General features: G+C 34.2%; 2 protein-coding genes and 1 long non-coding RNA gene across 5 annotated transcripts; all 3 read left to right on the forward strand.

Annotated features, from left to right (window-relative positions):
• The first annotated feature begins 10,238 nt into the window (after positions 1–10,238).
• LOC112274519 (histone acetyltransferase MCC1) lies at positions 10,239–13,554 on the forward strand. 2 transcript variants are annotated; one of them, XM_024504133.3, is made up of 6 exons: positions 10,239–10,777; positions 11,389–11,639; positions 12,086–12,230; positions 12,431–12,530; positions 12,742–12,970; positions 13,127–13,554. In XM_024504133.3, exons 1-6 carry the CDS (start codon positions 10,760–10,762, stop codon positions 13,194–13,196), a joined length of 813 nt encoding a protein of 270 aa, XP_024359901.1. In that variant the 5' UTR covers positions 10,239–10,759; the 3' UTR covers positions 13,197–13,554. The 2 variants fall into 2 exon arrangements, with proteins under 2 accessions (XP_024359901.1, XP_024359903.1); XM_024504135.3 differs by having other exon boundaries at positions 10,239–10,307.
• Positions 13,555–15,440: 1,886 nt separating this feature from the next.
• On the forward strand, positions 15,441–15,911 carry LOC149986767 (uncharacterized). The gene is made up of 2 exons (XR_016499806.1): positions 15,441–15,549; positions 15,673–15,911. It is a non-coding gene; the product is annotated as an uncharacterized LOC149986767 (long non-coding RNA).
• Positions 15,912–16,717: 806 nt separating this feature from the next.
• Positions 16,718–24,129, forward strand: LOC112274517 (4-hydroxy-3-methylbut-2-en-1-yl diphosphate synthase (ferredoxin), chloroplastic). 2 transcript variants are annotated; one of them, XM_024504130.3, is made up of 19 exons: positions 16,718–17,087; positions 17,964–18,121; positions 18,241–18,347; positions 18,551–18,651; positions 18,895–18,971; positions 19,094–19,213; positions 19,437–19,667; positions 19,848–19,964; positions 20,227–20,301; positions 20,727–20,804; positions 21,027–21,086; positions 21,644–21,706; positions 21,860–22,004; positions 22,135–22,273; positions 22,495–22,572; positions 22,825–22,984; positions 23,232–23,330; positions 23,547–23,651; positions 23,767–24,129. In XM_024504130.3, the coding sequence occupies exons 1-19, from the start codon at positions 16,856–16,858 to the stop codon at positions 23,869–23,871; spliced, it is 2,250 nt and encodes a 749-aa protein (XP_024359898.1). In that variant the 5' UTR covers positions 16,718–16,855; the 3' UTR covers positions 23,872–24,129. The 2 variants fall into 2 exon arrangements, with proteins under 2 accessions (XP_024359898.1, XP_073385753.1); XM_073529652.2 differs by lacking the exon at positions 16,718–17,087 and adding an exon at positions 17,510–17,636.
• Positions 24,130–24,235: the final 106 nt, after the last annotated feature.

Raw genomic sequence — 24,235 nt, forward strand, 5'->3', positions numbered from 1 at the left:
TATCTTGAAACTTGGTTGAGTAATTAGTGACAATCAAAAGTCTAGTGTCCTCTTAAAAGAAATTTTCTCTAATCCTATATCATGTTATTAAAAAAAAAAATTATCAATGCCAAAAGAATTTTCTAATTATCTTGATAGTAATTAATGATACACCTCAAATATTGCTCCAAAACTTGATTTATATATTCTATTTATTCATCAATTTGAAGATAAAAAATTGAGGATAGTTTTATATCTACTTTTTGAACCTTGAAAAGCATTCTCCAAAATCTTGATACAAACTGAGTTCTCCTATCTAATATAATATCCTTAGGTAGTCCATTATAGTAATAGATGTTGTTAAGAAAAAACTTGGTTATTTCTTCACTAGTGATAGCTTTTGTACATGGTACAAAATGTGCCATCTTGGTGAAACAATCTACTATCATGAATATAGAGTCATAAGAACTTGAGATTGGAAGATCTATAATAAAATCCATAGAAAAAAAAGACCTTAGTTGCTTTAAAATGGATAATGATTGAAGAAGTCCATATAGTCAATGATAAGGAGTTTTTGACCTTAAACAAATGTCACATGAGTAAACAAAGTCTTTCACTACCTTCCACATTTATGGCCACCAAAAATCTTTAGATATAAGTTCAAAAGTCTTATTGTATTTAAAATTTTTGGTTGCTAGAAAGTGATAATGTGCTTGAAAAACTTGTGAATATATTTTTCTTTCTAGAATATATAAGAGTCTTTTGAAATAGAGTAGGTTGTTTTTGAACTCAAACTTGGAAGCATCATAAAACTAAGAAGAAGGATTTTTGATATCATGAATAAAAGGATTAAAAGAAATACTTCATTGAATTTATTTGACAAAAGTTGAATCAATAGTTAATATTGATTTTATTTCTCAAAATTGAAAATACTCTGGCTTCAACAAAATTATTCTTTATTGATCAAAAGATGAATTTTTTTCTTTTGGTGCAAGATAAAAATATCTAGAAAGGACATGTGACAAAATTCGTTATTTTTTGAGTCAATAAATGATTTTAAAATCAAATCTTGATAAACACATGCTCTAATGAACTTGGTGACAATTCAAAATATGTACTAACATGAAGTATTGAAGTTTCTTGTAGTCTTTATAAATAGTGATTAGATTAGAAGGGCCTTCTAAATAATAGCACCATTTTTTAAACAAATCTATAATTGCTAGAAGTTTTTTTTTCATGAATCTCTTAGTTGATTTTGTTTACTAAAAAATTTTTTAAATAAAAAAATATTAGGTGAAGTTTATCATCTATTTCTATTTATAAAAATACAACACTCAAAGAAAAATTTAATATATCTACTTTCATAAAAAATATCTTAGAAAAGTTAATGCAATCAAAGATTGGTACAGAAAAAAATACTATCTTCAAAGCTTCAAATATTGCTTTCACTTCTTGATTCTATTGAAGTTTGTCTTTATAAGTCAAACATATAAGTAGAGTTACAACTGGAAAGAAGTTTTTAATGAATATCTGGTAGTAATTAGCAAATCTTAAAAAATATTAGACATCTTTTTTTGTTTTTAAAATCTTTCAATTTAGAATAGTTTGAACTTTGTTAGAATCTATTGTAAGTCCATCATTTGAAATGATGTATCTTAAGAATTTGACTTGAGTATTGTAGAATATATATTTTCTATCTTACTATAGAGTCTTGTATCTTTTAATTTTTATAATACCCAATTAACATGAAGTTCATATTCTTTTGTGTTCTTAGAATAGATTAAAATGTCATCTGAGAAACAAATAACAAATTCATCTAAAATTTCTTAAAAAACATCATTCATTAAATGTTGAAAAGCTTCTGGTACATTTATAAGTTTAAAAAGTATGACATTATATTCAAAATGCTTATACCTTGTTCAAAACATAGTCTTCTATTCATCTCTTTTTTTGATACATACCAAATTGTATGCCTCTTGTAGATCTATTTTTTTATAGATCTTAAACTAATTAAGAAGTCTATATATTAAAGGATAGCTGGTACCTATTCTTGATGGTGATTTTTTTAAGCCCTTGTTAATTGACACACATCTAAATGATCCATCTTTTTTCTTTACAAATAAAATTAGAGCTTCTATTGGAGATTTGGAATGGTATATAAAGTTCTTTGCTAGATTTGTTTTAATATATTCTTTGAATTTTAGTAACTCATTTTGTGATAAACTGTAAATTGGTCCAAACAATGGTTGAACTCCTTCTTGAAGGTCAATTGAGCAATCATAGGAATGATGTTTTGATTGAATATCCACATTTTTCTTTTCAAATACATCTTTAAAATCTTAATATTGGCTTAAAATGTGACTTAAAGTCTTTCCACCATTAGACTTAGGTACAACATAAATAACATAAGATAAGCTTTCTTTTGGAATATATAAGAAAGCTCTTGCACTTACAAATATAAGTTTTATTTTAATAGATTTATGACTTTTTACTTAATCAATTAAATTATTAATTATACTTTTAGAAAATTTATGACTTCTATGCAAACAAATTTGGTTTTCTTCACTAAAAATATACTATATCTTTTAATAAATTCTTCATCTAAGAAACACACTGAGGCTCTTGAATCTAAAACGGCAAAGGCTTTGTAATGTTTAGGTCATAAAATAACATTTATTATCAAAAAAAGAGAGGACTTTGAAGAGAGAATAAAATCTTTATTAGATATTATACAAGGTTCCAACCACACAGTGTTGTACTACATGAAGTGTTGCTTGAGAGTGCACCAGGCACCTCTTTGTAGAAGGTAGAATAGAAATTGTAATAATAAAATTTTAATTCTAATAGAATATTAAATAAACTTTAAATAAATCTTAATAGTATTAAAAAAATCTTTAACCAAATTAAAAAGAAACCTTAGAGAAATTATAAAAAAAAAAATGAAAAATCTTAAAAGAATTAAAAGATAATCCACAATAAACCTTAAAAGAATCCTTAAGAATTCCTAAAAAATACTAAAATAATCACAATATATCTTAAATAAATCTCAATTAAGTTTTAATTTAATACTAATTAAAATTCTAATAGAATTCAATCAAATCTTAAAAAAATTCTAAATCCTAAATCAAATCTTAGATAAACCTTAAAATCTAAATTAAATCCTAGACAAATTCTAAATCCTATATCCAATCTTAATCAAATCTTAAATCCTAAATTCTAAATCCAACCCTAATCAAATCCTAAATATTAAATAAAATCCTAAAAAATCTTAAATCCTAAATCAAATCTTAACCAAATCCTAAATTCTAAAATAAATCTAAAATAAATCTTATATCCTAAATCAATCCTAATTAAATCTTAAATCATAAAACAAATTTTAACCAAATCTTAAATCCTAAATCAAATCCTAATCAAATCCTAAACTCTAAATCAAATCTTAGACAAACCTTAGACAAATCCTAGATAAACCCTAGATAAATCCTAAATCAAATCCTAACAAAATCCTAAATCCTAAAAAAATTCCTAAAATAGTTTAGAACCTCAATATCTTTTCATTAAACCATTGATCTTGTTTAAAATTTTATACACCTCTCAATTTCTTAGTTATAAATAAGTAAAACAAATTTAAAGACAATCGCACTACCAAATGGAAGAAAAATCCTAAAATTTGCTTAAATATTGGTAGGTCTCCTTCTATAGCTTGATGCTGATCTTCTAGTACTAATATCTTCTTTTTTCACTATTCAAGTGATTTCAAAATTGTCATATACGTAAGAAAAAAAGTCTAGTACTTACACATATAACTTTTATTCCAATTTAACTAGTAGATTGTAAGAAATCTTAGAAACCCTTAGTAGACCTAAAATTCTAATTTCCAAGTTTTGACCCTCTTAAACCTCATTAATCTTTAATTCAACTATTAGATCAAGCTAAAATTCACAATAAATATTAAGTACAACTATAAATATTAACTTACAAAATTTCACTTATAGATCAACTACAAAACTCCAAAAATTATCCAAAATGTCAACTTTATTTTATTTTATAAAAATCCAAATTATTCAAAATAATCTTAACTTTATAAAGTTCTTACAAAGTCATTACAAATTCAAATCATTCAAAACCAATTCCTATAAAAATCCTATCAAGTTTGCTATCAAATTCCACTCTTCAATCTTCAAAAGAACCTTCAAATAGCTATAGGTGCTCGATTTTGTACCTCAAGGTTTGATTTCGACCTAGGTTGACAACTGGTCTTCTTTGAGTATCAAAATTTTTTCTTTTGAATTAATTTTTATTTCAATCAATTCTTAATTTCTTCTTACATATGCTCATATTTTTTGTTTTTCTAATCTATCTTATTTTACCTTATTTATGGCCTTACAAAGTAAATAGAAGCCTACTTTATAAAAATGTAGCATTTAAATCTTTATTTCTACTTTCTCTTGGACTATTGTCTATTTTCTAAGATAATTTTCTACAATATTTGATGTAAGATCTTCTATAATATAATAGATTCTTCACCTTATTCATCTATTAGTCGTGTTACATCACAACAATGATCTATATTATAGCTTGACAAACTTGTTTTCTAACATACTATCTTTTTTGCCAGTCATACTCCTCATTTTGTGGTTGTGTCACTTCTTTGGATAATGTTAAGTAGTGTACTTAGGTTCTACACAATACAAGCATAATTCTTCTTCACTACAACAAGTCTTTTCTTGCTCAATAAGAAATTTGAAATGTACCATATAAATTTACATATTTTCTACTTCCAAACATATGTGTTGAAAAGGCATTAGTATTATCATTGAATTATAACAATGTTAAAGTGTACTTGTGCAACTCTCAAATCAAAATTCAAAAAATCAATTGTCACACCTCCTAGCAAAATCAATTGTTTTACTCAATGTTTGAGGATCAGATAAGTTGAGCATCAATTTTTTTACTTAATATTGTAATCCATAGAAAAATTGGCTAACAACTGCAACATTATCATATTTAATATTAAATACAAGTTGTCAAAATTGTAAAGCATATAACATTACTAATTGATTATTTTATTATAAAATTTGAATCTTATTGGTTGCAACGCAAATTGTATCATGTTTTCTATACATGGATCAAAACTTTGTTAAAAAAGCCTCTAGATTATCCAATATTGAATCTCATTGTTCAAGAAAAGATAAAAATCATAATAGTGCTGAACTTGAAATAAATATACTAATAAATCTAATTTGTAATCTTCAAGTTAAACAGCTTTGGAATTAAAGTTCAATCACATATATTCTTAAATGATAAATCCTCAAAACTTGGATCTTGTGCCATCAAACTTCTCAAACAATGCAATCCTTGGTTCTTTAACATTGGAAGGATGATCCACCATAGAAAAAAAGACATGATTTGGTACAGATATTGAAGCAATTCCAATCATCTCTATATCTTTGCTTCCTAAAATTCTTTTTGCTCCCTATGGTAGTAAATTGAGTTGATGCATTGCAAGCATTAACTCCCTCAATTGCTCTTGTATTAGTGCCATTATATTCTTTATTTCAAGAAGCTCTACCTTGATAATACTTAAAGAAGAGAAGATGTCTAATATTCCTTGAGATAAATAGAAGAGAAGACTTGAAAACAAAAAAATAAAATAAAAAATAAAAATAAAAATATTGAGGATAATATTAATTTAGAAGAGAAAAATCCGTAGCTCCTAATATAATTAAGTCTTATTAAGAAAAATAGATAATTTACTCTTAATTAAGAAAAGACAAACCTCTGATATTATAAATGTACTCTTATCAATCTATCAAGGATAAGAACTCAATGAAAGTAAATAAACAAGTAATATTCTCTCAAAGACATATGATACAATAAAAATAGAGAAGTATGTATATTAAAAAAAAAATGGAATGGCTATTACCAAAAGAAAAATAAACTAGGGGCTCTTCAAACTAGATTAGAAATAAAAAAAAGACTTTACAAGAATAAAGAAGGCTTTACTCTTGTTTTTATATATACTATTTATCTAAGATCCATGTAGCGACATTTTATAGGACCTCTAAAAACATATTGACTTTGTATGATACATATCTTAACTTGCAAGGTAAGTTTTCTATATGGACACCAAATAATTAGCTTGTTCTACAAGCTACCAATACATGTGGCACGTGGTTAGTTTTTTGACCAAGTTTTTAATCCATCAATCAACTACAAATATATGTAAAATCAAAAGAGCGTTTAAAAAGCTTCTAGAAAGCTTCTTTAAAAGATATTACAAATTTAATCTATTTTTATCTACTTTTACCTATTTTAACCTATTTTTATCTATTTTTATCTATTTTTACTTTTACATAAATTTATTTAAATTTATGTAAAAGATTACCTACTTCTATCTATTCATATTATCTAGTTAGCAATTACAATAGATATATATCTTTGACAATGTATAATTGTTCTTCCAAATATAATAGATTGTTCTTGAACTTGAACTTAGAAATATCATGAGTCTTAGAAGAATTATTCTTAATATTAAGAATTAGAAGATCAAAGAATATACTTGATTGAACTTGCTTGAGAAATATTAAATCAACAATCAATATTGATTTCATTGTTTGAAGATGAAAATGCTCTGGCTTTAAATAAATTATTCTTTATTGATCAAAAAGTGCATCTTATTCTTTTAGTGTAAGATAAAAATATCTACAAAGTGTATTTGACAAACATTAATTTTTTTCAAGTTGATAAGTGATTTTGAAATTAAATCTTGATAAGAACATGTTTTATTAAACCTAATAATAATTTAATATGTATGTTGACATAAAATACTCAAGGTTATTGTGATTTGTATATAAAGTGACTAGATTCAAAGAACTTTCTATATATTTTTGCTATTCTTTAAAACAAATCCATGATTTTAAGAGGTTTTCTTATCATGAATCTTATAGTTAATCTCAATTATTGAAAATTTGTGTAATAACAATGTATTATTATTATATACATCAATATTTTTATAAAAAATACATAAATTTATTATATATATATATATATATATACATATATATATATATATATTATAATTATTGATATAAATTTAAAATTTAAAATTTAATAAATTATGATTTTTAACTTATTTTCTTGATAAAAAATTCAAATTTGTTATTAAAAATATTTTTTAAGATTTAAAAATGGTATCAATTGTTTTGAATTAGAGATTAGTTTGGAGTAATATTTAATAGAAGATGAATTTTTATTAGAATTCCAAGCTTAATTAGATTGAATGAAATATTATTAAGCTTTTTAAATATCAGCATGGAATTTTTTTTAATGGTAATATGATAATATAATGCTTAAATATATGTATTTTTATTGTATTTAAATTGAAAAAATAGATATTTTTTAAAACTATATTTACAAAAACTAAAAGAAATTTATACTAAATTATATATATATATATATATATATATATATATATATATATATATATATATATATATATATATATATATAATTATTAAATTTACCTAAATATCTTCTAAATAAATCCAAATATTATTATTAATTAAAGTTCCAACCATTTTTTCTTTGATTATTGATCAATATAGATGCTGCAATATAAGAATGTTTTAATGATGGTTGAAATATGTGGGTTGATTTAATAATTGCTTTGATAAATTTAATAATTATATATATATATATATTATTTTAGTTATTTGGATAATAAAAATATTATAATTAATTTTAAATTATTTATTTTAAATTATTATTTAATGATTAAATTAATTTTATAAATATAGATATTTTATTACAATATCAATAGTTAATTTTATATTGGCATATAGAATGAAGAAAGTATAAATATTAATATTGAAATTTATACATATGATAAGAAATATTTAACCTAGTTAGTAATAAAAACTAAGATCCAAATTACATCATATGCTTCTATAAATTTTAAGAAATGTTATGATACATGACACAATTTTAAGACTACAAACAAGATTTGAAACAAATGTTATTTAATTTTCAAATAAATTTGCTACTATTTAATTATTTTTTATTTAAATAATTTAAAGAAATAAAAAATAGAACAATCTATTTCAACCACTTTGTACAACATTACACACCAAACTTATTAATTATTAAATAAATTAGAGATAACTTTTAAGTTACAATTCTATTATAGAAAAAAAAAAAATGTTTATCTAAGTAGAAATAGAATTCATTCTAATTTTTTAATATTTTTTGTATACAAAACAAAAGTTAAACATTAAAATTGTTGTTTTTCTTTTATGATAATATCTTTTAAAGAATCTAGTGAACATTCATTTTTTATTTTTTGTTTTTTGTTTTTTGTTTTTCTTTCTTTCTACCCCTTCATCCTAAATCCTAAATGATTCAAATAATACAATGAATAGAAAATTGGTAATATTTGGCATATTATTATTACAAGGATATGTAAATAATTTTAAAATGTTAAAAGACCTAGATTTAGCAATAAGAATAATTACTGAATATATTAACATAGATAAGAATTAATAACACAATTATTATTATTATTATTATTATTATTATTAATAGTCTCAATAATACCTTGCATGAAACAAGATCAAGGATGCAAATACAATAATACACAACTTTTAGGAACTTCAAGAACAATAGGGTATAATATTATTTTAGATTAAATGTTATCATTAAAATGATGAAAATTGCTTTGTTATTAATGTAGTACCAAACTAAATTTAAACAAAGCACACAACAAGTATATATTAGATTTGCATCTCTATTGACTTATTCATCAATCATTCAATTTATTCTGTAGCATCAATTAGTTAGAGTGATGTATAAAAATACTCTTAATGATACTTTAGAGGTGTTTAATGCTTTTTGTAGAAAATAACATGAACAAAAAGATTTAATTCTTTATATAGAGAAAACTATGGTTGAAGTATAATGAAATAGAGAATTAATTATGACTAACTAATTAAAATCAAATTGTTCCATGAGATATTTTATTACATAACAAAAGTCTTCAAATTTCATTTAGGAATACATTAATATTTGAAACTACTTTTTTTTTTCTTTCTTATGAAAACTATACTTAAATATTTATAAAATAAAAAATAAAAATTAGAGTGTTAATAAGACTCAATTAATTATATGTTTTTTTCTCGTATTTCAAAAATTGTGGCATCCTAGAATCAAACTAAAGTCTAGTATAAGCCTATAATTAAATTAAAGGAGTTGTTGTCTTTTTTAATTACTTCATAATAAGTGTAGTTATTCAAGAAGCTTTATCTCTTTTGATACATGCAACTTATTAATTGGTGTCTAACTACTTTAAAAATGACAAGGTGAAAAAAACCAACAAATACATTTGAAAAGAGAATTGAACACCATAAAATACATTAATTTTTTTAAAAGCCTTAAAACATTATACACATTGTTTAATAGATAAAAGAAGGCTTGCAATGAACAAAGAATCAAAATAGAAAAAAGATCCTTAGAAGAGGCTTATACTAGACTTTACTTTGATTTTATGCTAATATAAAAATCTAAAAATAATTTATAAAGTATCAAAATATCTACTTACTTTGAAAAACACAAAATAAAAGGCAATCAAAAAATAAAAAACTCCTTTCAATATGAAATATTCTATTTGAAGTTGCAATCACAATCATCTCTTATATTTGTGATCAATTCTTAGTTACTTCTTACCTTTTTCCAAAAAAAACATATATTTCAATTCCACTCATTAATACATTAAAAGTTTAATAAAACTAAATTCTAGTTACGTGCAATTATGTTCATTTTGTTGATGAAGTTTATTTTTATTATCATCGTTATTCTCACAAGGCATTGACATTAAACAAATGTTGACAAAAAGCAAAAATAAAACAAAAATATGGTATCTTCTTTGACTCATCCTTTGACTTCAAAACAAATGGTGTGAACTTTAACGACAAGGAAGTCAAAGATAAGAAAATATTTACGGGCATTCACATTTGTAGGTCAATCCACTTTCTTCTTATATGGTTGAGAAAAAAGGACTTAGAATCCAATAATATCCCCCTTGTGAACACTCTCTCTTGTGCGGTGTGAAAGCGATCCAATTCGAATCCCTTTTCCCCACGTGGAATCGGATGACGAAACCCCGCACTACGTCGCTGCGGTGTGAACCCGAACCTCTCTCCCCCACCCCCCCCCCTCTATCGTGCATTAGGCTTCAGAATGTGCGACTCGAAACTCTCTCGACGGGCTATGGCCGCGAGGACATGCCTCGATGCCCGATCATCGCACCAAAACGGGGTCGATAATGTGGAGTAGCGGTGTGTAACGAAGCCCAACAGTGGCGCATTTGAGATACATTCTATGAGCTGCGCAGATTGCAGCTGTGTCGTTGTGAGAGAATGGTGGGAATTATGAGTGTGCTGTGGGGGATTTGAGACGGACCGTCGTCGCGCACTCAGTTTCATGGGTAGCGGGGCTGGTCATCACGGCGTCACGGACGTTTCCTTCGTATTAAATTTAGAGTGCGAGGCGTTTTAGGTCACCAGTGTGTCTAGGTGCGGTGCGGTGCGTTTGGGTTTGGTTTTTCACTTTGTTGGGTACCATATGTTTCTACGGAAGCGCGGAAGCTCCTGGTCTGGGCTTGCGGGTGGTGGAAGTGTTGCTGCTGGCTCTGGAGTCTGGGTCTGGACTGTTGGGGAAGGCTTCTTCATGTGGCGGTGGTGGTGATGGTGATAGTGGTTCTTCTGGCATGACACTTTGATGGATCGTCATGGATGGGGCTCACCAGGTGTGTGTGTGCTTTTACTTTGGTGACTGGTGTGCTGTAGCACCTGCGGGTTCGAAGTTTGTCACGGATGGGGCGTGGTGAGGATAAGACCTTGATGTTTGTAGTGGTTGATCTTTGTAGAAGATTTTGAATTGGAGGGGGAGCCCTTGTTGAGGAATATGGGAAGGGATGTGGTGGTGGAAATGGTAGTAGCGCCAGTGTTAGGTTGGGGAGGTTTCTATGTTTAGGGTTGGTTTACTGTGGTCTGTATTGACATCGCTGTTTCGCGCACCTTCCTGTGCGACTTTTTGACTGAATGCGTGTAGGTATTGTGAAATTGCGAATGCAAAGCCCATTAGGTGAACTTTGCCGCAGCTGGTTGGGCAAAGATATGATGACTGGGTTTCTGTTTCTGATTGAGACACTGGGAAGTCGTGATGTGTGAATGTTACGCATAATGAAGAATATTAATCTTCCTCAGGGAACATATTTGTGGTGTGTGTGTGAAAGAGAGTGCGCGTTTTGAGAGGGGCGCTCAATATTTATCGCTATTTTCATAAATCCAGGTTACATTCTGTTTGCAATTGCGGTTTGGTTTTAAATTTTGTGCTTTGGGGTGTCTGGTTGGACAGCAACACAAGCTTCATCCCTTTTATGACTTGCATTCACAGCTGCTGCCCCAGAGCGGCAATGGCCACAACTATGGGCATAAAACCGTGTCTATGCCAGGTGCCACATCGGGGTTTCTGCCAACTACTGTGGCACCAAGTGTGCTACCCAGAGTGCCTGTTGTAAATCATTGCTCTAACGTTTTATATCGAAAAATACGTCCATCAGATCTATCAGTATTGCAGGAGATGCATGAAGCGCTATTTCCTATCAAGTATGCACAATGATCCTTTTTTTTTTTTTTTTTTTTTTTTTTTTAGTTTTTTTGTAACATAGATTAATTTCAAGATTTTCTGAATAGATTTTCTGGTTCATACATCTTACTGGTCTTACTCTGGTAAGGTTTTAATTATTTTATCAGCCAAGAAGTTACAAATTTGTCGCTACCGCGTTCCTTGCCTTGTATAAATAGGCCCACTTCCATACCAAATTGCTATAATTTGTCTTAGTCATGGTGGAACAAATTAAAAGTAAGAAACGATTTAGGTCCTCGCCTCTTCTACTCTCGGTCGGTCGAATTTACGCTCCTCTGATATGAAGCATCTTAAGAAAGTTGCGCGGTTTCGAGAGAGATTTTGTACTAGTGTACTGTTGTGTCTTTACGACTTGGTACATGTAGGTGACTTTAGGCCTAATCGTGATAAAGGTTTGGTTGTGCAGATATGAAACTGAGTTCTTCATTAACGTTGTTCACGGGCGAGGAATTATATCATGGGCAGCTGTGGACAGAAGTAGGTCTGACTCACACTGTGACGAAATTATTGGATTTGTCACAGCGCGAGTTATTGCCGCTTCGGAGGGCGAGGTGGGTGCTCAGACCTCAAACAAAGGCTTTGCTATAGTACACATTTTCTCAGTATCTATGTGAAGCTCACCATGGATATATGCTCTCAATTCGAGAGCTCATGTGCGTTAGCCGAAATACCTTTCCTGCACATTGTTAGGTTAAAGTGGTTGTTTGTGAAGCTGATTGTGAACGTTCTTATGTGGGGCCATTTTCTGCAGGAATTGGACATGTTAGGTTATGAGATTTCCAAAACAGAGAGATCTCTTATCTACATCTTGACGTTAGGTGTCATTCAGCCGTACAGAAACTCTGGCATTGGTATTATTCTGACCACTTGGAAAGGAATCTTATATTGATCTTCATGGCAATACTTTTGAGTCAACTTGTCTGTAGCTCTCAGAGTATGTTGTCCGGTCTTCACTAGGATGCAACTACTATTGTCATGTTTGTGCCTGGTATTCTTCAAAATTGTGAAATCTTTGTGATTGACATGGGTGCTGATTTTAGCCGTACTTGTCGTGGGTTGCAGCATCGGCGTTGCTCTGGGAGGTGATAGAGTATGCGAACCAGATGTCGTCATGTAGAGCTCTTTATCTGCATGTTATAGCTTATAATCGTCCTGCTATTATGTTCTACCAGAAGAACATGTTTCAGTGCTTGCGCAGGCTCCACAACTTCTATACCATTGAAGGACAAAACCACGATGCTTTTCTCTATGTCTTCTATGTGAATGGTGGTCGCTCCCCTTGCACAGCCATGTACGTGCCACCATCTTCCTCAGTATTGTCTGAGAATCTCTTGGTTCCATGTAGTAATATAGTAAAGCAGTGGTCGCCATGAAATTAGGGTCATGGTTATTGCTCGTCTGCTGCTAGGTTCAGAGGTCAAATTCTGAAACCGTTTGGTTCTTGCAGAGATGCCCTTAAAGCAGCCTTTGCATATGTGAGGGGATACTTCACGTCAATGGTGGCTAAATTATTTTGAAGAATAAGGATGTCCAGTGGCGCTTTGCAATAATACAAGCTGAAAACTCAGACGTGATTTATTTATGGTGTGTGCTTGCTAGTTTAGAGAGTAATTGGTAGCATAGTTTGTGAACGAACATTTGCCATTTTTTTCCTCCTTTTTCCTTCTTATTTTCTTTCTTCAATCTTTGCCTCAAGGATGGACAGGATTTGTGGAACTTTAACTACGCGTTAGTGCTGTATTGTATCCCATCTTCGTTTGTGAGGGCAGGGATAATGAAGTATGAAGAGAAAAGTTGCTGATCTTATCAATGACTCAATTTGGATATCATAGTTACAACCAATAATATCAATTGATTTCTACATGTTAACGGTAATTAAGAGGCAGAAGTTCTGAAATATTTTGAAAGAAATGTTTATCTCGCTCATTACGTGAAATTGTCTTTTACTTTCCCAACCTATAAGGCCTCTGTCTATTTTCTGCTTCAATAGCTCCGATCTAAAGCTTGGAGCCAGGAAGTAGAAGTTTCACTTACCTTGCACTTCTACTTCTACTCCTATTCTTCAGCTAATTAGCAATCTTCCGAACCACAATTTGTGACATGTCGGTTCCAAGTTCGTGCACGAGAAGTAAAGCTTATATTCATGCCATTTGGGTAGTTTACTGCAACATTCTTACATCATCTTTCGAAGATTCAGCACAGTTTCGTCGAGTGGTTCTTATTGAGGATTTTGGGAGATTTTGTCCTGGGTCTGACAATGACAATTACGGAGTCCTGGATACCGGGAGCCGTCTTGAACAGAGGTTTAGCTGTGCGTAGGCTGTTGGAGGAGTCTTGGAGTTTTTGCCAATTTGAAGCGAAGAGTGAAGGCCTGGCGATGGAGTGTATTGAAAAGGTGGCGAGGATAAAGGAGAAAAGCGTCGTGAGGTTTAGACCCATTTCAGTAATCGCGTCTGTATGTTCGTCCATTTGTGCTGCATGGAATGTATCTGCGCGGGACCAGGTGCCTACTCCTCGGCAGAAGCGGTTCCCTCAAAATGTTAGGGTCTATGGCCACTAGGACTGTTGGAGACGTGCACTCGACGACCGACTGGTTGGAGGATGGCGTGGTGCGCTATTTCAGTGACTCGATTCACAGGTATTGTGAGAGGGGTGGGCATCTGTTAAGCAAAAGCTAGGTACGAAGCTGGCTGAGGGTGAGAATGGAGAAGTGGCTGATTCGAAACTAGAAGAGGTAGAGAATGCGATGCACAATGAAAAGAAGCATAATTACTGTGTCGATGCTTAGGAGTGATACTGGACGGGGTCACTGTGCGTTTGCGAAAGTTTCCGAGGCCACTTTCGAGCTTAATTATCGTAATGAATTCAATGTTGGGAATACTTTGCCCTTTTTTTTATTTTTGCAGTTGTCATGCTATGAGTTTGATGAATCTTTACAAGTTTCCACAGGGTCAAGAATGTTTAATATGCCTATTGTTCAAGAGCGAGAGTATTTATAACCTCTTTCGCGACCTCTTCATGCAATTGCGATGCAGTTCTCCACTTCGTGTTTGACCTAGGATCCTTTATTGATTTGTCGAGTTCTCCCCTGCGTGATATTCTCCTTAACAAACCCAACAGAATCAGACGAGTCTAAAATTGTTCGACATCGGCCCGAAATCTCGCCTCAATTTTTCGAACCTTGAAGTTCGTGTCCCTGCGACTACGCAAACTCTTTGTCATGAACGTCTGGTGGTAACATCCACTGATAGTTTCCGGAGATCTGAAAGTTCAATTGTGACATTCTGATTTGATTTAAGGTTCCCTTCTTCCTAGAAAAGTTGTTAATCAAGCTTAGCTTAAAGTTGCAGAAATGATGACGAGAGTACCAATATTTAATGGTTTTATAGCTGGACCAAGTAAAATGTTATCATTTTTCACCGCTCCATTTAATTTCTTGCTTTGATCTTGGTTAACTACACATATAATAGCCGGGAAATGAAAAAAATAATTGCGGGGGAAGTGTATAGGGGAAAATATCTTCAAAACAAAAGGTGCAGTTCCAGAATGATCAGAGGATTTATCATCCTGTGTTTCCAAAGATCCCTAAAATTGTCAAGTGGCGCTATATGAAGTAATTGTAAGTCATAGTATTCTCACAGGTGTCACTATTCTATATTTGCATGAAGTTGGAAACGCATCTATTGTTAAGGAGAATGGCGACGGCACATTCAGCGAGAAACCTTGAAGCTTTGGAGCTATTGCAGACTATTTTGACACCAATGCTGATTGGCTCAATAAGATGGTAAAGCGATGTAAGAAAGTTAGCACAACCGTTTACTGTCTTCGAAATGGCGCAAGCTTTAGATGACATGGTGCGTAACTACGAAAGTATCCTTAACACTTGAACTTTAGTTACCAAGGCCTGATTCGAGTCTTGCCTGTTTGGATTTATCCATGCTGTGATGTAGGTCCCACTCGTTTTAGTGAGTTTCCTTAAACCATTAATGGCAGATTCGTCACTTCGCCTCAACATTTGTCTTTGAGTGCTTGTTTCCTGAACGAGAATTGTAGTAGAGTACTGATTGTTGTACGATGCAGTCTTAACTGTAGCGGATGTGAGACTCTGAAAATGATTTCGAAGAAAATGCAGACAAAGAGACGGGACAATTCGTTCTTTTTTCCTTTGTTTGGCCAGGTCAATTCAGAGTTTCTTCTCAGGAAGTAAATAAACAATTTTCTTCTATGGATACTCTTTTGATCAACCAGCTCTGTATCTCACCCCATCCCAGGGTCAGATTCGGCCTAGAAAAGAAATCTCCAAATTTTTTTGAGAATTTTTTAGTAGCTAACACGGTTTCGGATATCTGGCGGAGTATCCGAAACCATCATAACCTATCTTCAGATACATAACCGGGGGCTAGGTCAGGTTCGGTCGAATCTGGCTCGTGAACGTCTGTGCAATCAAATCCAGTGTTCTAGGAAAAAGATTTTGAAGTCCAATTTCGAAGCACGATGGGCTTTTGAAGTGAGTTCAAATGCTAAGACTTATACTTTTATTTTAGTTTTGTAAAGCGATTCAACGTTGGCAATTTAACGATGCCATGCCTGGAGTTGCATCGCACAATGCATGGAATGACGTGGACGGAATTACGGCGGTCGGGGTCGCACCCCATGACCGCCTGCTTTGCCGGGACTCTGTCCTTGCCTCGCGATCTCAGCCAAAGCATGCGAGCTAAGCGGAGCCGCCTCAGCTGAAGCCATTTTCCGTTCTGCGGGGTTCCGTTTGAGGCGAAGTCAATGCCTGGCTTCAATCGGTCACGGCCTCGGTTGTCGTTTCAGGAGGGTCGCGAGTGTCTAAAAACTTCCGTCGGGAAAACTTATTCTGTAGTTGCGTTGCGATTTTATTTTTATGACATTGTCTTCTCGTCTGGAGTCTTGCAAACACATCCCCCCCCCCCCCCCGCGCTTTAATACGGCGTGGTGTGCTGGTTTTTCTTGTATAGTGTTGAGATTTTTCACTAGTTGTTACTTTTTTATTTATAATTTTGTAAGCGATCGATTGTTAGAGGAGGAGTGTATTTTGGTGGTGAGGTCGTGTTGAAGGAGAGAAGGAGGGAGGCAGGGAGAGAGAAAGGGAGCTCAGAGGTGGTATCAAGTTGATTGAGGTCTGAGTGGGTTTTAGAGTCTTGTAGCCATGGCTGCGACGAATGCCGTGATGTCTGCTAGCATCGCGAGCTCGGTTTCGAGCTTGAAGAAGTTGAATTCGATCCCGGGGAGTTTGCAGCAATCTATGGTGTTAGAATTAAAGGTCAAGGAGAGTGTGCAGAGGTCATCCCAGGGGCAGAGGGTGCTAATCGCTGGCGTTCGCGGTATGGCACCCGAATTGGTCGAGATGAAGCCCGCATCTGAGGGGAGCCAGCTTTTAGGTGATGAATATGATCAGTTATTTTCACGCACATCGTCTTTTCTTTGCATAAATTGTTGAGTGATTTATGTGTGGATTAATTTCATTTGGTTTTCATGTTTCTCGACTTAGCTGATAGTGTTCATCTCGCGCTTTGAGAAACCAGCGTCTCCTTTTCTGCTCTCTGTTCGACGGCGGGGAATGATTACATTTCTTTAAATGTGAACGAACTAAGAACAAGAATTGATAACTATCTTTTATTCATTAATTTCTCCAAGGTTTTCAAAATTTTCAGTTAGAGAACTCGGGATGTTAACGACTCCACAGTGGGAGCAGTGCATGCTGCACAATTTCGATGACGACTGCTGCCTGGTGCAGCATTGGGTTCAGTAATGGTGAATTTATCTTTGAGTTTCATCGTTTCACTCGAATTTGATAGAAAAGCAATTCTAGTGCTCAGCTTGGACAGCTTGCTTATCTCGACGGTTTGGGCGTCAACCTTGATTAAATTAGACCGAGAGCATTGAGCATCTCCACGATTTTTGGGATCCTGATCGCAGACTTAGTGGAGGTATAGAGACCAAGAAATATTGGACTCCGATTGGAGTCCAATATTTCAGAGCATGCATCTATCATTGTCCGGAAACAGTTACAGTACTTTCTAATAATATTAATACATAGAGGAAACTCCGAGGGTATTAAAAGTATTTTTTGTAATTCAAAATAAAATAAAATCTATAAATTAAATAGAATGAGAATTTAGTAATATAAAATTTTAACTGTTGTTATTTTGACTTATGGGTAAATGGTTGAGGAGATTCCAACTGGATTTTTTTACATAGTTATTCTTCTTTCAGTTTGCTAACACTTGCGATGAAATTGTCTCCTGTGTGAGCAGTTCCTCGGAAAAAGTACTGTGAATCAATTTACAAGCCTATTAGAAGGAAGACAAGGACGGTGAACGTTGGTGGAGTGACTGTGGGCAGTGAGCATCCGATTAGAGTGCAAACAATGACGACCACGGACACAAAGGATGTCCAGAGGACTGTGGAGCAGGTGCTTATTCATCTGTCTACTTTTGAGCCATTCTTAAATTATATGTTTGGTAAAACTCGTCTGTTTTCCTAGTTAAATGATATGAATTAACTGGAAAATGCATTTTTCCATGAGCTTAGGTGATGAGAATTGCAGACAAAGGATGTGACATTGTGCGGATTACGGTCCAAGGGAAAAAGGAGGCTGATGCTTGCTATAGTATCAAGAACACTCTTGTGCAGAAAGGGTGCTGCCTTCTACATTAGCCTGGGTCGTCAAGTCTTCGGCAAGCTTTTCTTTGTGTATCCATAGTGTTACTTTTATTGATGCCGCTGCAGTGAACTGGTTGGTGGCAACTGTCGGAGCTCATTATGATGAATGTTCCACAGATATGCATTGAACCAACACATCTACTTTCTAACTTGGCAATAAACACATTGAGGCTTGCAGGTACAATATACCTCTGGTTGCAGATATTCATTTTGCACCTCCAATTGCGATGAAAGTTGCCGAATTCTTCGACAAGATTCGTATCAACCCTGGCAACTTTGGTATGTGCATTTGGTTGTGAATCGATCTATCATTTTCTCAACTAGTGCATTTTCTGTCGGTTTTGGTAAATTCTCTTGAGACATACAACACATTTCTGAGTAAAAATGAATGGTTGAAGGCTCGACAAGCAAAGTCTTCTTGAGGTCATAAAACTACTTAAAATCAGGATGGAGAGCTTGTCACGATCTTAAAGACGCAGTGTCCTCCCTTCGCTCCTAATACAATTTTTTTGTGTCTTGCAGCCGATCGGCGTGCCCAGTTCGAGAAGTTGGTATACACAGATGCTGACTACGCTGAAGAACTTCGACACATTGAAGAGGTATGTTAGAATGAAGTCTCTGTGGTGACCAAAACGCGATGCTCCTTTCGTTGGAAAGTGTACTTGATGTTTGAAAGCTGTGGTGGCTGCTAATTACCTTTTTATGTGGTCATGTGCATCAGGTGTTTACACCTCTAGTAGAAAAATGCAAGAAGTATGGAAGGGCTATGCGCATAGGCACAAACCACGGGAGTCTGTCCGATCGCATCATGAGCTATCACGGCGACTCACCAAGAGGCATGGTTAGATCCGTTGGCCTATTAAATAGATTCCGGTCAATATTTACTTATGCAGCGAGGACAGTGAATATGAGAGGTCTGGAAATTTAGAACTTTCTTTTGGTAAAATTGAGGTTATCGAGATACAAATCATCCTTGATCTCAGAAATCATCTGTGCTTCCTCGTTTGCAACGCTGCTATCAGCTGAATTCATTCTTATTGATTCCCCAAGTTTGGCTTTGACAGGTAGAGTCTGCCTTTCAGTTTGCACGAATTTGCCGCAAAAATGACTTCCACAACTTCGTGTTTTCAATGAAAGCAAGCAATTCGGTCGTAATGGTTCAAGCATATCGGCTTCTAGTATTTGAGATGTATGTGAACGACTGGGACTACCCATTGCACCTTGGTGTCACTGAGGCTGGAGAAGGGGAAGATGGTCGTATGAAGTCAGCAATCGGTATTGGTGCTTTACTCCAGGTTCAACTCTCATTTTTGGGGTTACATTCCTGCTTGCCATTTTAATATTCTGCAGCTTTAACCTAATGACCACCCATCGCTTTTGCTCGCTGCAATCAACATGATTTTTCAAGCTTCTCTCAGCTGGTTCTCAGCAATCTTTTGAAGGTGCGGCTTTTGCTGGCATATGGGTTTTTGCAGGACGGTCTTGGTGACACTATTCGCGTTTCATTAACGGAAGCTCCAGAAGAGGAGATCGATCCTTGCTCAAAACTTGCAAATCTTGGCATGAAGATCTCAGCAAAACAGAAAGGGCTGGTGGGTCAATGTGACATTACCTTCAGATGCGCTCGAAGATTTGGACTGATTGGCGAGCCCGATTTCTCTCGGGGCTATCTCAGTCATTTCATTCTGCATTCCTTTGCTTAAGTCATGTTAGTTCATGAGAATTGAATCGTGATCTTTTTGCAAGGTAACCTCAATATTTTAATTTAAAGTAGTGTTATGTACAAGAAAATCAAAAATTTCTTGGCCGGGGAATGTATTTGCCTGATTTTATTTACACTGTCGTATTGTTCAGCCTGAATTTCAAGAGAACCACCGTCGATACTTTGACTTTGAGAGACGTACTGGCCAACTTCCATTACAAAAGGAGGTTAGTGAAGGGCTGGTCAATTTTAAAAGACTGGTTCCTAGTGTTGGCAAGAAACATTCGTAATCGGTTAATGAGGACGCTGTGTGCGAGATGTGCATAATTTTGTCAGCTCCCTGGCATTGAATTCGAATCAGCTTTGCTCAAACGATTTTGAATCTCGTTTCTCTTGGGTGTTGCATAATTTATTTGTTCAATTTTTTTAAAAAATGTGATGATTTGTCAGTTTATGCACATTTTTTTGTTTTGTTTAGATTTTATTTTATCTTGAAATATTTCTTTCTTTTATTTTATTTTTTATAAATCTTCTACTGTTTTTCTTAGAAAGAAATACGACAAGTGGAGTGTGAAAATCTTTCCATTCGTAACTCAGTACTCTTCCTGTTTTACCTCATTTTACATCAAGTTAATGATCTGATAATGGACAGGGGGATCTGGTAGACGTCAGGAATGTTCTGCACCGTGATGGCTCTGTTTTGATGTCAGTCACGCTTGATCAGTTGAAGGTAAGTTGATTTCTTGGATTTGCAATGTCTAGTTTGTTGGTGAGAGTGTCAATCATTTTTACTCTAGAGATATCATTGGGCAATCCAACTTGAAGGCCGACATTGATCTTGGTAGTGGAGAACCATGGAAATTTCTAGAATTTGAGTATGTCTCATCCTTTGTGGATGGTTTTCTCATGGATCTTTGTGTTCTTACCCTTGCGGTTGTTTGCCCGTATGCAGAATCCTGAGGCTTTGTACAGAAATTTGGCCACGAAGTTGATCATGGGTATGCCTTATAAGGTGAAATGCAACAAATGCCTACCCATCAACTATGACTATGTTTTCTATTCCCATTCGAGTGGAGTTAAGCTTTAAGTTAATCTCGTCCTTTACGTCAGTGTTTACAGTGAGAACTAAAAAGTGGTTATTGAACCTAATATTGTGACCCTTGCCCCACCCAGAATTTACAAGTTGTTTCCAGTGCTCCATAGACATAATACAATGATTGCTTCGTCCTCTTCTGTTTATCTAAGTGTGTTGCTTTCATTTTTAGTGGTTAAGCTGCAGTTAAAGTGATAATGATAAGTGATATTTATTAATAATCAGCAAGAATGATTTGTCCGTTATTCTTGAGTAACTAGGAACTAGTGAGGTTTAGAGGGCTAGTTCAATGCTAGTCACGTATAGTTAGCGAGGTTGTACTTCTGATCGTTTTCTTTGATCTAAGCAGTATAATATGTTAGCATAGACCGGCTGAAGTTTGATGTTGAGAGCTTATGGGCTGTCAGATTCGTGTATCACATTCTTTTTGGAATTGCAATGCATACTGAAACAAATTACTTATCACTTGGGCGCAGGATTTGGCCACTGTGGATACCATATTCTTAAATAAGCTGCCAGCTGCTGAAGATAGGGCATCGGTTAGTGGCGCAAGTTTACATTTAGGATCGTTATACAGCATATGTTGAGACAGCTCAATAACCGTTAATGTTGGCATTGACGCTGATTTGTTGCTAATTCAACTCTTTGATATTACATCCTTTAATCTGCTCGATGGTCTTTCCCTTATGCAGAGACTTGCAGTGAAGAGATTGACAGACGTTGGTATAGGAGTGCTGACTCCTGTAGCTGAGCAGCTTGTGAACTCACTTCCACATGCAATGGCCCTCGCTACTCTTGATGAAATCGCTTCTGGAACCCATAAGGAACTGCCCACAGGTAGCCACTAGGTTTTTGTCCAGCTTTATAGTTAAATGCTCGAGATTAATGGCAAGCTCAGTGACAAGAATAAATATCACAGTTCAAAAATTGCATGTTTTTTTGCTAACACATTCATTTATATTTCCAGGCATTCGTTTAGCGGTTACTCTTCGTGGAGATGAACCAGAAGAGAAACTTGAGATGCTGAAGGATCTGGATCTCATTATGTTGTTACAATATCTACCAGAAGGCGATGAAAAATCTAGCCATGTACATGCCTCTCGAAAGTAGGTTTCAGCTCCAGGTTAAATCATGAGATACTTCACATTTGGTTGTTTTCTGATATGTGCTTATGTACAAACGAAAGTACCTGTGCAAGGAACTTGTTTAGAGTTTGAAATTGGGGAGCCGTCAGCACCCAGTATTTTGACGATGGCGGTATAAGTTTTGGATTACTTGTGAATTTGCCAGATGTATTTCAGCATCTTTTTTTTGTGAATCTTTGCAGATTGTTTGAATATCTCCAAACAAATAAACTAGACTTTCCAGTTATTCATCATCTTAAATTCCCAGCAAACACGCACAGGTAATCCTTATTTGATTTTTACATGCGAGAATTAACTCTTAAATGCTAGTGGTGTCCTAAGAGATCTTTGAAAACAATGGGAATCGAAATCTGGGGCGTTCATGGGTTTACTGGAAGCTTCTTTTTTAATGACGGATAACAGTAAAAAGAAGTGCGTTTTTTTAGGTCTAGATTGCATTTTCAGAATTCGCTATAAATATTTGAGGTTTGCATCTGCAAATTCCGCTCCTCAAATAATCGTACGCTCTACAGAGATGATCTAGTTATTAAAGCAGGCAGTGAAGCTGGCGCTATGCTTGTCGATGGTCTTGGGGATGGAATCATGTTGGAGGCTGCCGATCAGGACTTCGACTTTATAAGAAACACATCATTTGGCATGCTTCAGGGATGCCGGATGCGGCATACAAAGACAGTAAGTTTCTCTAAGCTTTTGCTCAAGTAGTTATTAACCTGAATGACAAGCGCTGATGCTCTTGTCTTCGGTATTCCATATTTCAGTATTATTGGGTTCACCTAAGCACTCAATCTATAAGCCGCACTTTATGAAGCTAGTGGTTCTTGTGTCTTCTGAGTGAAGGATTTACCTGATACTGCGTCTTTAGATTGCAGTAAGAGTTTCATTGCTAGATCCTTAGTGATGTGCTTTTCTGTTGTACCAGGAATATGTGTCTTGTCCATCTTGTGGAAGAACGCTCTTCGATCTCCAGGAGATCAGCGCAGAAATCAGAGAGAAGACAGACCACTTACCAGGTGTATCGGTAAGTGAAATTCAAGGGGACTCTTTCAAATTTATGAATATGAAATTTTTAGCATTTTTAACATTATAATTTTGATGGCTGTGGAGTTTGGGTTTTATTCTTTAGGGTGATAATTGTTGCGATTGTGAGGTCTGAATCAATGGTAATCTTAGCGTTGGGAACCGGCCTTTGTCCTAAAATCCTGAACTAGTACTCATAACGTTGTTCTTTTTGCAGATTGCTATTATGGGTTGCATCGTGAATGGACCTGGAGAAATGGCTGATGCTGACTTTGGGTATGTGGGTGGCGCTCCGGGAAAAATTGACCTCTATGTCGGCAAGGTATGTTGCTCCTGTTCCACGATTCACTGCATGCGCTTTAAATGAAACTCTTGCTAAAGCCAGTACGACCAACCTAGTTTGAGCTCATATTTACACAAGTGGTTTTCATCTACAGGAAGTGGTAAGAAGAGGGATCGCCATGGCAATGGCCACCAATGAGCTCATTGGTCTCATCAAGGAGCACGGCCGTTGGGTAGACCCCGAACCAACTGAAACCTAGGGGAGGAAAGTATGAAGAATGCGACTAAGGGTGGACCTCACATACTTTTAAAGACGGTCATTAGGATCCAAAATCACGCAACTGTATTTCAACGTTCGTATTGAAAACCTCATTCTAGATTCCAATTGAAACCTTACTATTGCCTACTGGTACGTCATGAAGCTCAACGTCAATTACAAGGAAAGCGGGTGCTGCTCTGTGGATTGTAATTGTCTCCTTCAATATACACTACAAAAGCCTCCACTTGTTTTTCCACGACTCGAGGATCCACAGACAGGTCACAATTATAAAACGTCATAAATCTCATTAATTTTTTTTCAACATGTTTATAAGGTATCTTTTACAATAATAACAATAAAAACAT

The sequence above is a fragment of the Physcomitrium patens genome, chromosome 21 (genome assembly GCF_059467195.1).
Source record: "Physcomitrium patens ecotype Gransden chromosome 21, ASM5946719v1, whole genome shotgun sequence".
NCBI lineage: Eukaryota > Viridiplantae > Streptophyta > Bryopsida > Funariales > Funariaceae > Physcomitrium > Physcomitrium patens.